Here is a 12,295-nt window from a genome sequence, read left to right on the forward strand (position 1 = left end):
GGGTGCCGCCCCGAACCCCGCGGGGAAAGCGCCGGGGGCAGCGCCGGAGAGAGGGGCCGGGGGAACCGGCGGGCAGCGCGGGGACTGAACCCTACCTCGGGCTGCAGGGCAGCTCCGCAAAAATGGTTTTGGAGCAAAAAGGGTAAATGGGCTCTGGGAGGGAGTTGTCGGACCCGGCGGGTCCCCGCTGGAGCCGGGAGAGGAGTGATGGGAGCGCGCTCCTGCCGGGAGCCCGGGGCTGGGCGGCGTGATGGTGCCGCAAGAGCTGAGAGCTCTTTAATCTGCTGTGTTAATAAGAAACGAAGGTTGGAGTGGGTGTCTGGAGAGCTGAGCTCTAGTTATGTGGTTGCACCGGAGACTGATGAGATCTCCTCCGTGGGAGTGGTGGCTGTGTTTGCCTTGATGCTCCTCTTTGCGTGTCTCTCCCACATGATGTGGATGTGTTTCTGTGTCCCAGGGTGTCCTTTAATTTGGGAATATTATCTGTTCTCAGGAAGGTTAATTACACTGGATGGGTGGCTCTCCAGCCGCATTTCTTCATGTCTTCTAGCTTTCGTGTTTTGATCTTTTTGGTGCTTTGATCCCATGTTCCTCCATCACTGGATGGAAGGACAAAGGAAGATCCCAGCTGGGACCTGGACTTGTCCCTAAGAGACACAAACAGAAGTTAGGAATCCTGCTTCCTAGGCTCTGGAGCTGCAGTGCTCCTTGCAGCCCACACTGCAGGCACGGCTCTGCAGGGTGCAGCAGGAATGCTCAGTGGCCATACAGGTGGACAAATCGCAGTGCTGTGGGGTTAGTGAGCACCAGAATAAGGAAATCACTGCACACAGCAGCCTGCCACCCTGGGATCTGCATTGCTCTTAAGGCACAGAGAGCATTGCTGGTGAGATATTGCCTTAATTAGCTGCTGTTGTAATCAGAAGGAGGGGAGCAGCAGCAGTCTCACCTGGCAGCCTCTGTGGGAACCTTTCTGCAGTGCAGTGTGGGGGCAGGGCTGGGCCCAACGGCCTTGCAGCAGCATCCCTTCCCTTCATCTGCTCACCAAAGCATGGGAGATGCCCTCTGTTCAGTTTTAATTAGTTGCTGTTTGTAATTAGTGCTTATTTGTATTAATTAACTGAAATGATGTATCTGCATGTTGTTTGTAGTACACCATCAGTGTGTTCAGAGCAACACAAACCCCAAACAGGCACCTCCTGCCCAGGGGAAGCCAAGAGCTAAACCAGGCAGCAGTGCTCTGCATGTGGTGTGCTCCAGGAATGGAGATTTAGAGCTTTTTTTCCTACAAAACCTATTGCATGTAACCTTGGTACTTAATGCTTTAGCTGCCCACCTGCAGATCAGTCAGCACAGCTGAACAGGACTGGTGCTGCTGCAGTGTCCTCACAGACAGAAGGGAATCTCCCCCAGAGCAGCACCAGAAGCTGATGAAGTCCTGGAACAAATTGCTGAGGATGGTGAATGCCTCCCCATGTGTTGGAGTTTTGCAGATAAGATAAAATGCCTTTCCTGTGAGATGGGCTCCAGGCAGGCACACAGTGCTGGGCTTTGTGCAGCCAAGGAAGGGTCTGCTCCTACTGAATGCTGCAGGTGTGACACTTCCATCTGGGACTGGTGCTTGGGCTGTTGAGGAGTTGGTGTTATTTCTCTGTCTTTGTGATCTGCAGCAGTTCTGAGGAAGGCAGGTGCTTTTAGCATCAGTCCGGGTTGCCACCACAAAGCAGAAACTCATATGAGCAAACTTCCTTAAAGTCCGTGTGTGAAAAGCAGCCCCAACAAAGCACTGTGGGTTCACCTCCTGTTCTCTCACTGCTCTGTGACCTCAAAGCTCTGACCTAGATTTGGGCAGACCTGCAGAGGGCTGCATTACCAGCAGCCACTTTGTGCTTGATCCTAATGCAGGTACAGTCCTGCCAGGAGCACCGGGAGGGAGGACAGGGGAATGCACTAGAATAAGAGCCTGGCCTTAAGATGTAAAGGTTTCTGGCAGGGACAGACTTTGGGTGCTGTGTGTTGATGGTGATGGAAAGGAAGAAGCAGGACTGAGCAGTCTGTGGCAAGGTTGAGGGTTATCACACTGGGAGTGCTGCTGGGGACAGGTTTGCCTTCTTTGCAGGCTGGAGATGTGGCCGTGTGTTTCTGATAGCAGGACAGTCTGAAGCAGGAGATGAGGAACCAATAAAACAGGTGTTCTCCTTGTACAGGTTGGGGACCAGGTCAGGCAGGTCGTGGCAGCTTTGTGCTTCCCCTCTGAAAATGCTGTTCTGGCTCTGCCTGCATCAGAGGGCACCGGAGGGAGAACCGTTCCTTGTCTCTTCCATTCGCTCTCATTAATTTCTTTAAAGGCTGTGATGTGTCACTCTGGTGTCTGGACAAGCTCTTGCTGTGCCCAGCTGCTGCTCTGCCCACCCATCAACCCCTCAGCAGTTGGGATGGACCTCATGGAGGCAAACAGTGATGTTGGCAGGATTTTTTTTGCCTTTCCCACGTAGCGGTGAGGAGCAGCAGCAGCGAAGGGTGATGGAGGAGAAGGGAGCAGCAGGCAGCAGGCCCCTTCTGGGCAGTGACAGAGCTGGGCCATTGATGTCCCCAAGGCACTGCTCACTCTCAGCATGGGATCATGCCTTCAAGCAGAACTGTCCCTGTGCACCGTGTCCTGGCACTGCCCAGCTCCATCAGTGGGCCGGGGAGGTGATGGAAGCAGCGCTGGGCTGGTGATCCTGCAGTGACACAGACTGGAAGAGACAAACAGCCCCAGCCCTGCTCTGAACAGCGAGCACAATCTGCTGCTACAACTGCTGCTGGAGGGAGAGGGAAGGGGGGGGAAAGGAGAACAGCTACTAAGTGAAGCGGGAGCCATTTATTCGCAGATCTGTTACTAGGTCGTGGGATCACCTATATTCTGGGTTTATTAAGGCTTTTAAATGGGGCCTGAGGTTTGAGACCCTGGGGAAAGAGTTGTCCCTCCTGCAGCTGGCTGGTTGCTGCTTCAGTTCTCCTGTGCTGCTAATGGAAGGAAAACTTACCCCAAGTTCTGTTCATTCGCAGAGCTGCTTTCCCTTCTCAGCACTGATTTCGTGTTTGCAGTCTCCCTGTGGGCAGTTGGTGTGCATGCGCCGCAAGGGGAGAGAGATTTCAGATCCCTGTATCTTTGCAGAGGGCCTAGGTGCTTTTTAATACATTCTTATTTCTGCTGCTGGCAGTGCTGGGGATCAGTGCTTTGTGGCTCCTGTCCGAGGTTCAGGAAGCTTGTGGAAGGAGGCTGTGATGGAGCAATCCATCCCAGGCTTTAAGCCCAACCTGGACCTTCTCTGTGCCTTCCCTGGGTTCAGTATTGAGGCCAGCAGAAATAGCATCTCACTTCCCGGTGCCAGAGGAGGTGCTAAGTAGGACAAAGTTAAATTTGGGATTATTAGGGAGAGAAGAAGTGCAGATAACTCGATATGCTTTTGTCTGATGGTAACATGTGAGCACAAATGTGAAGAGAGCTGCCCTTTGCGGAGGGCAAGGAGAGGAGAAGTTTGCAGTGATGCAGTGAATTATTGGGCAGAAGCGGGTGTTTGGGAGAGCTTCAGGTTTCCCTGTCTGTAGCATTTCAGTCCATGGAGCACCCAGCTGGTGTCAGAGCTTGATCTCTGATCAAGAGGCAAAGCCCAGCACCAAGGCGTGCAATTAAAAAGCTGCAGTGAGGTGAGATACAAGATGGAGAGGGGAGAGATTCAGAGATACTGAGATGTTTGCACAAATCACCTTGCCCTGATTTTCTTCTTGGCTGCCCTTGGCTGAATGAATGCACTGCACATCCCATCCTGTGGGCGCTGCCAGCACCAAACTGTGTGTAGTGGAAGCTCTGGGAGCAGCAGGGCTGGGAACTGGGCTGTGTCCTGCAGGATGAGCCCCGTGTCCTGGCTCATGGCTGGGTCAGTGCTCATGGTGCTGGCATTGCTTTGGTGCTGATCTGCTCGCAGCCAGGGATGCCACGAAGGCGGCTAAAGGCCAAGTGCTGTCTCTGGAAGCCAGCTGCAAATTAGTGCACGGCGTGTGATTAATGTGCTTTTTAAATGCATTCATGTCCTGTCACACTGGCTGTGGCTCTTGTGTCACACCCGGTGCTCTCAGAACGTTTATTAGCCTTATAGATCCCCTGATTATTGCTTTCTCTTTTATAATTAAGCCATGAAACTCAGCATGGTGCAGCTTATGCGGCATTAATTCATGCCTGGCATACTCTGCCTGTGCCCTAGGATAAGGCTAAATGCTGGCAGCTGGGCTGCTCACTGCACAGTTGCTATTCTGAAATTCTTTAATATGATTACAGAAATAACAGTCTGTGTGCATATGGGTGACTCGGGGCTCAGCATTGCTACACGCAGCAGTGAGACAGGGTGCGAGTTCCTTGGAGCTCCCCACATCAGAGCTGTCAGATCTGCTTTGCTGTTTGCTGCTCTCCCTTCTCAGGATATGGGTGAGTTCTGTTTCTCTTCCTTATGTCCTAGGCTGCTGCTGCTCCAATGGCAATCCCTGTGGGGTGAACCTAAACCTCCCTGCAGAGCTGTCTGAGTGGGCAGTGATGGGCTTCAACTGCTCTGCCCACCCTGGTTCTTGGCTCTGTGTGTACAGGGAGTCCTACCCAACTCCAGGTGTGATTACAACAGGCAGCAGGTGGCTGTATCTGCTATGGAAGAGCACAAGTGTCCCTTGTGTGTTTGGAAGCAGCAGGAGACAGCCTGGAAGTGGTAGGAGTTTGGGCACAGAGTTCCTCCGATAGCAGCTGGATGGCTGCTGTGATCAGCGCTGCATCCGGAGCTGATGGAGACACACAGCGACAGGTATGGCTGCTCCCTCCTGCCTCACCCCAGGAGAAAACCTCATGTTCTATGAAAGGCACATCTGCTGGCTGTGTCACACAGTGCTCCCTCACACGTAGTCCCCATTTCAGAGTCTCCCCAAGTCTGCATTGAACTCCCTATACTTGCTGTACCGTCCCACTCCATAGTATGTGCTATTTATACTCACCGCTGCTCAAGTTATCAATTATTATTAATCAAGCCGTTTACGCAGAGATCCAAATGCTGATACGTCTGATTTTAAAGCTTCTGCTCCAAGAAGCAGTGCCAAAGCCCACGAGCAGGATGCAGCGCCGTAGTGCAGCAACTCTTTGCGCTCAGACGTTTCCATGGAGATGGATCTTTGATCTCATCTCAATAAATGAAGGGTGGGGGAAGATGCTCCCAAACTCGGGAGGAAGGCAGTGCTGATCCCCCAGGGCAGAAGTTCCCAATGCAGGAGCTGGAGAGGCTGGAGGGCTCTGTTCTTTCTACAATGCCGTATCTGCAGCACCAGTGGGGTGAAGCCACGCTGCAGCACACGCTGGGGATGTGTCTTTTACTTGGCCAGGCTGCACCTCTGAGCTGATTTAGTGCTGCTGGGGATCAGACCTTTGTCTGCACTGCAGTGTTGTCTTTGTGCTGTGTGATTCATAGTGCTTTGGTGCCAGGTCAAGGCACGCTGTCCTGGCTGTTGAGAAGCAATCTGAGCAATAAGAAGAGCTATGAGAATGTACAGTTAACTGGCTGCATTTCTGGATGAAATAGAGAGCAGATAAACATTTTACTTTGGGGGAGTGCGCAGAAGGGAAGCGTTCAGTATGATAACATGGGGACAGTGACCAAAGGCAACAGCCAATCTGGCTTTATCCATCTGGATGTAAGCCCTGATTGTGCTGGCATGAGCTCTGCACTGTGAGAGCTGGCAACAGGGTCAAGGCAGCTCCTCCCAGCACTGGAAATCTAGAGTCGTGTGGATGGAGCTGGAAGGGAATCCATTAGGAAAGGGCACCATTCAGATCAGCAGTGGCTTGCAGTGACAGTGGGCCACATGCTGACAGGTTCTCCATGCTGCATTGGTGGGCAGAGGTGGTCCCGTGAGTCTGTACTGTGTGTGCACTCAGGCAGCTGAGCGATGTTTGTGATCCTTTCCTCCCTTGGCAGCTGGGTGGTGACGCTTCCTGGTCACTTCCTGCTGTTCACAGGGTGCTGATGGATCAGTCCCTTTGTCTCTGCTACCAGCACAACCTCAGACTGCTTCTGCAGTGTTTGATAGCAAGCAGAGTGAGAGAGAGGTTGTACTGAGCCCGCTTGCACTGCTAGTGTTTTTCTCTTTTCAAAGCATACCTTGCTTGGGGGCACTGAGCTGCCAGTGATGCCCATTGTGATCTCTCCCCTTTGGGGATGAGCAGTTCTCCATCCAGATAAAGCAGTGTTCATGGTCTCCTCACTCCCAGCCCTGTCAGGAGCAGGTGACCCCTTCTTGCACTGCAGGACTTCAGGCTCCTCAGCTTGGCCACCACTTCATGTCAATTTAAGTTTAAATGCTTTGTTTATGAGGATGTGCGTAGTTTGAAGCTCTGAAAAAGTTACCATCTTTTTTTTCCAGTACAACAGCTCTGCTCAGTGTTCATCATAGCCACGGCTTTGCTTGGGAAGCTGATGGGTGGATTTTTGTTGGGTTTTGTTGCTGTTGATTTTTCCAACAACCATCAGTGCCAACACTGTCATTATTTCCTGTTGATCAGAATGGGCAGCTCAGCCCAGAACGCTGTGGTGCTGTCCTGTGCACCAGTTCACTGGAGAGGAAGTGGTGGGAAGAGCAAGCAGCAGTAAAGGTACTTTGGAACCATGCTTGGTGCTGCTGGTTTGGGTGCATCAGCTAAGGATGGTACTGATAAGAGGCTTTTTTCCCTCAATTCTATGGACAAAGTGGGATTGCTGTGCTGCTCCCTGCGCCCGTCCCATGGCTGTTCAAACCTATATGGATGCTGTCACTTAGCAACTGCTGTCAGTTGTTTCTTTAACTGCTCCTTTATCGTTGGCACACAACAGGAGTTCTAAATGCATGACCAGTCCCACAGGGCTCCAGGTGGCTCACACCATGGCTCACAGGTGTGAAAAGCAGCCCTACCACAGCCCTCTTGAAGATCCCAGTGCTACTTTACACTTGACCTGGTCTAACCAAGGAGTGACCCCCAAACGGGACCACCAGAACCACTGTGCTGCACCTCATGCTTCCCCCTTGCATACAGTGTGACCACTGCATGGGGTGGGATGAGTTGGGGAGCAACTCATACTGGGGCTTTGTTCTGGAAGGGGATGCATGACAGGTGTATTCCCAGCCCTGTGATGTGGTTGGACAGCCTTCCTTTAACCAGCACAGCTCCCTCAGTGGGGCAGAGACAATGAATGAAACATCACCAGTGTTGCACCATCTTATTCTGCATAGGCACTCAGCTTGTTTGAAAGAGGGGTGATGCGCACAGTCTGTCTTGCACGTGGAGAAGCAGCTCTGCCACAGGCTGAGGTCTGGCTGTGTGACGTTTAGCAGTGCTTTATTTCTCAGCAGAGGACAAAACCCACAGCGCTGGTGGGAAATGGCACAGCACAGGGGTGCAGCTGCTGCTACCTTTTATTGTTAAGTGCTGAGAACTGTGGCAAAGCTGGCTGATGAGCTTCCTCTGTACCGTGTGGTGGCTTTTCAAAGCTTGTGTTGAAACGTAGAGCAAATTTTATGTGATGGACAAAAGAAATTTCTTAAGATGTGCCCGAGTTTGTTTGCACTCACAGATCACATCCAAGGCTTAAGCAGCGGCCTCAGACACTCAGGGCTTGGTTTTGACTTTGCTCATAGCATAACTTAAGCAAAGAGCCTTTGAATTTTAAATGTCCAGTGTATTAAAACAGAAAACTAACAACGATTCTTCTGACAGCTTTTATAAAGCTGTTGCTAGCATAGGGCTGAGCCAGACACTTCTCTGCCACGTCAATGTGAGTCTGAGCAGTGAGAGGATAAATCCTTTACTTAGTGCTTTGTTGTTAAAAATGGTTCTTGGAATTTCATACCTATGTACAGATCAGGCAACAGAACTCACGCTGCCCCTGTTCAGATAAGGAGCTGAAAAGAGCTCTGTAATCTTCTTTGTTCACAGTACTTGCTCTCAGAGATGTGGGTTTTTGTCATCTGTGATGCTTTGTGTTGTTATCACTTGTGTAGCTGCAGCCCGCTACCCACAGGCCACATTCAAGTAACTGACAGAGCTGATAGGACACGAACCCTGTGCCTGGACGCTGCTTTTGCTTAAATCGTCTGTAGCATCCGGATGGGGAAATGTGCCTCCTGCAGGGGCTGCACAGCTACAGCACTGCTGATGCAAAGCTGCAGTTCCACAAAAACTCATCCCAGAAAGGCAGCGTGCAGCTTCTTCCTCTGCCCATCCCGACCACCCCGCAGCCCTCCTCTCTCTTTACATCCCCAGAGTCTTTGTATGGCAGGAACGTAGAGTTTATGGAAGGACCGCTGTTTTCATGATGCAAAGTGAGAGCAATTGTGTACTGAAAGCTCAGTTGCAGGTGATGAGTTTGTTCTAAAAGCATGCAGAATAGCTCGTTTTCAGTCCCCATTTTGTAATGCTTTTTAATGTTTCATGATGAAGGCAGGCTCTGCTGCCTTCTGAACGTACTTACAAGGCTATAGCAGAAGAAATGCATTTCTTTATTTGCTTAAAAAAATAAAGCAGGCAGATCCATCTATCAGAGAACATACTTAAAAATAAGAGAAACCATCAGTATTAAACCAAAGATTTTTCTATAACAGCTAACAAAACTATCCCCTTTTTTCTGTACAGAGTTAACACTTCCTACTATCTCCTCTCACAAAAGACTTTGGTAGCAAAATCTCTCTTCACAAGAAACCCATGTAAGTACCATTCCCTCAAAGCAAAAGATGTCTTTAGTAGCAGTCAGCTTCATTGTCCTCTATGCTCCCCATAGTAGCAAGGATGTCCTCTAAGAGGGACTGGGGGCTTTTCTCCACGTAGTCACTACATTTATTTAGGTCACTGTGCAGTTCCACTAAGTCTATTGTTCTCAAAGCTAACATCATGCTCTCTGGATCTTGAAAGTCCACTCTGTTATCATCATCTGTGGGGAAGTTCTGGACCAGAGAACCTTCCCTTAGTGTTCTTTGTAACCAATGAATGCCATGTCCTGCAGGTAAATCTCCAGTCCCACGTGAAGCTCTGGTGCTTCTCCGACAGAAATGAGATTTTAAGGTAAGCAGTATATCACAGGCTTTCTGACCCACTGGCTTGTCACAGTCACACAAAGACTGAAACAAGAAGCTGAACAGGTTTGCTCGACAAAATATCTGCAGTGGCTCATTCTGATGAATAGAACGAGTGACTGCAGATGTGACGGGGGCATAATGGCATTCGGGAAGGCCAAACTGGCAAAACATGTAGTTACAGAAAATTTGAACCAGTTCTAAACAACCAAGTTTGACTTCCCAGTCTAAGTCATGTGCTGCGGTCTGGACCACTGTAGAGACAAACTGCACTGTCTCTTCCAGTTGACCTGTGCAGCTCTCTTTAAGCCACATGGTGAAGACGCTCATCACAGCTCTCCTAGGAAAGCCCTCTGGGTCTGTGGACAAGATTTCTTGAAGCTTTGCCACAGTTTTCTAAATGTAAAAAGACAAAGAGAAGAGGAGCATTAAAAACAAACGAAAAAGAACAACAAAAAGCAGTAAAATAACGTGCAGTTCTGCTTGTGTTTGCAGCGGATTACACGAAGTCATACCTCTTTATTATACTGATTCCCTGCAACAGGTGACTCTGGGACTAAGAAGTAAGTAATGAAGGCCAGGTGTCCCATAGCAGTCACAGCACTTGCTCGCACATAGCTCTCTGGATCCTCGAGAAGATTTTCTGTAAGCTTTGGCACCTCTGAAGACAGGAGAGACTGCCTGAACTCATTGTAGTCTGTAAAGGAGACAGCAAGGTAAAGAAGTGAGGCTCTATTCTCTCAGAGCATGAACTTGTTTCCAATGCAAACAGTGATCTGTGTCATAAAAGGAGGCTCGCTGACTGCAGGGCAGCTGCCAGTGAACAGAGCTGCTGCTCACAGCAGCACGTTTTCTATCAGGCTCCCCATCTTGCAGCAGCGTGGTGACTTCCAGTCATGCCATGTTTGACACAGAGCTTGGAAAAATGCATCTACAGTTGTTTCTATTGGGGAGAAAAAAATTGCTCCAGGTAAATCGGAATGTGGCTTCAGCCCCATCAAGCAACTTTTGTTTAAGAAAGGAGAAAAAAAAGAAATGCTCAGCCCTTACTACTGTCAAGCCAGGTAACACAGTTTAATTTGCTAAAGTGATCCTTAAGGAGGACACAGCAATTCAGTTTCAACAGAATGCTGGTGTAAGTTTATTATCTTTTTGACAGACTTTGACTGTGATCTGAACGTAAAAATCTCAACGTGTCTTTTCTTTCCTTCCTTCTTTCCCCCTGCAGTTACAGGTCAGAGGATGCTCCACAGGTCTGACTGACTTTCCTAACATTACAAGAAACAGTCCTCCAATCTGAGCCATTAAATGTCTGCACGTACCTCTCAGGTTTCTAATCAATTTGGTGAGGAACTCCAGAGAAGAATCTCGTACTTCCCAACAGGGACTGCACAAACGCTTCTGCAGCACCAGAAATACATCTGTGAAAGCCAAGCAAGAGGCATGAATCGACACGAAAGGTAAGGAACCCAACCAAATCACTGTACAACCTCTGCACTGTTTTCGCTGATGTGACCCCTTTTGTTGATGCTGTGAGTGAGCTTCTCTCAGTTCCCAAAAGCACCACATGAGCAGATACAACTAAATTCACCACAAATGCAAACAAACAAACAAATCCTAAGTGCTTTAGGTGGGAAAAGCAGGTGAGAGCACATTTCAGATGTGCCACCAGCTGCTGTTTGTCCTAACTTCAGTAGCTTTGTTACCTTGCAAAATCTTCTCAGTTAGCTGCTGATTTTTGAAGGACATTCCTGGCAAGCTCATCAACCACCTGGACATCGCTTTAAATGATTTCTTCAGAACCTGAAGAGATACAAAGCAGATGTACTTTACTGCAGGAGAAGGTGCTGCTGTCTTTATGCTAGATACATTTCTTTTTTGGACTCAAAATTACAGTGGAATTATCAGAAGAAATTAGAGCGCGGTCGAGTTGATTATATTGGTTCTACTGTTAGACGTGGTGGCTCCTGTATTTTCAAGAGCACTTGGTTTACTGGTCAACTCCTTGCTCGTTGGCATTTTAGCTATTTCCTGAAAGTCCCTCAAAAGAAGCTTCTAGATATTCTAATACTAACCACGCTAAGGAACAACTGTTGTCAGATCGTTTCTCAGAACTGTATCCCACTGGGCAAGGTAATAGATTTGGAGCCTTCTTTAGTTCTATACTCACAGTAGGAGAAGTATTTGGACTCTCCAGGTATGCCAGAAGGATGTCAAATAATCTTTCCATAACTGTGTCACAGCCTGAAACATTTAAAAACAAAGCAAAAGAAAAGCTCAGGAACCAATATTAAGAGAAAGGGACTAATTCAACTGTTCCAATATGGAATGAAAAGGCTTATCATACTGTTTTATAGAAGCAGCAAAGCACAGTGCTCAAATACAGAATAGTAATTTCCAAAATTAAAATGTAAGTGCAAAGTTTAACTCACATTTCTGGTCAGAAAGTGCTGCAAGGGCATTAAGAGCTGACTTCTGTACACGGAAGCAACCCACCAAGATTTGGCTGATCTTGCTTCCCAGAGGAGAAGCTGGAATCAGGAGGCCATTACAGAACTGTAATATTGTCAAGACAGAATGCAGCAAAGATGCATAGGGTAAATTCACGGGCAAAAAAGCCTAATGGGAGGGAAAAAACCACAACAAGCTTTCATCAAATGTTTCAAGCATACATACAGAGCAAGAGTTTCTGGTAGAGACACAGCAAAAGCTGCAACTTTACTGTCCTTATGGTAACATAATGCTAATAACTACAAACAAGTAATCTTCCTCTCATCCAATGAACTATTGCAAAAATGGAAGGAGATGCTTCTCACTAATTGGGAAAGCAACTCAATTTATGTTTTTCACTGGATCAATACTTGCAGTGGATATAATGGATGGCAACTAAGCCTGTGAAGGTAGATGTAAAACCAAGTATAGTCCCTCTTTACAAGATTTAATATTCCTTTGTTATCCTACTGGGAATATATCCTGCTGGATTTTCTAACTAACAGAACTCGCTCTTACCACAGAGAGCAGCTCCTCCAGATGAGCAAGTGTCTGACACAGAAGACTAGCACAAGATGACTTGGAGGACAGAAGGCTTTCAACAGCAGAGGGATCACTAACCGACTCATCCAGCAAACCTAGGGGATCAAACGGAGAAGCTCAGGTTGTTAGCAATTACAAAGGACAG

At 48.5% G+C, this 12,295-nt stretch overlaps 1 protein-coding gene and 1 long non-coding RNA gene across 2 annotated transcripts in view; one reads left to right on the forward strand and one right to left on the reverse strand.

The window, feature by feature from the left end:
• Positions 1 to 48: 48 nt before the first annotated feature.
• The window catches only part of LOC140258492 (uncharacterized), a 13,617-nt gene continuing 1,370 nt past the window's right edge, over positions 49 to 12,295 (forward strand). The window contains exons 1-5 of the long non-coding RNA XR_011905263.1: positions 49 to 142; positions 8,681 to 8,751; positions 9,048 to 9,106; positions 9,662 to 9,833; positions 10,346 to 10,577. This is a non-coding gene — a long non-coding RNA (uncharacterized lncRNA). The remainder of the gene's footprint in view (positions 143 to 8,680; positions 8,752 to 9,047; positions 9,107 to 9,661; positions 9,834 to 10,345; positions 10,578 to 12,295) is intronic.
• Positions 8,529 to 12,295, reverse strand: part of BRAT1 (BRCA1 associated ATM activator 1) — an 8,138-nt gene continuing 4,371 nt past the window's right edge. The window contains exons 8-14 of the mRNA XM_072348808.1: positions 12,127 to 12,245; positions 11,550 to 11,736; positions 11,288 to 11,361; positions 10,824 to 10,920; positions 10,440 to 10,538; positions 9,633 to 9,814; positions 8,529 to 9,513 (exon numbers count right to left, since the gene is read on the reverse strand). Coding sequence (XP_072204909.1) covers positions 8,785 to 9,513; positions 9,633 to 9,814; positions 10,440 to 10,538; positions 10,824 to 10,920; positions 11,288 to 11,361; positions 11,550 to 11,736; positions 12,127 to 12,245 — 1,487 coding nt within the window. The 3' untranslated portion in view covers positions 8,529 to 8,784. The remainder of the gene's footprint in view (positions 9,514 to 9,632; positions 9,815 to 10,439; positions 10,539 to 10,823; positions 10,921 to 11,287; positions 11,362 to 11,549; positions 11,737 to 12,126; positions 12,246 to 12,295) is intronic.

Source organism: Excalfactoria chinensis, chromosome 14 (genome assembly GCF_039878825.1).
Source record: "Excalfactoria chinensis isolate bCotChi1 chromosome 14, bCotChi1.hap2, whole genome shotgun sequence".
Classification (NCBI taxonomy): domain Eukaryota; kingdom Metazoa; phylum Chordata; class Aves; order Galliformes; family Phasianidae; genus Excalfactoria; species Excalfactoria chinensis.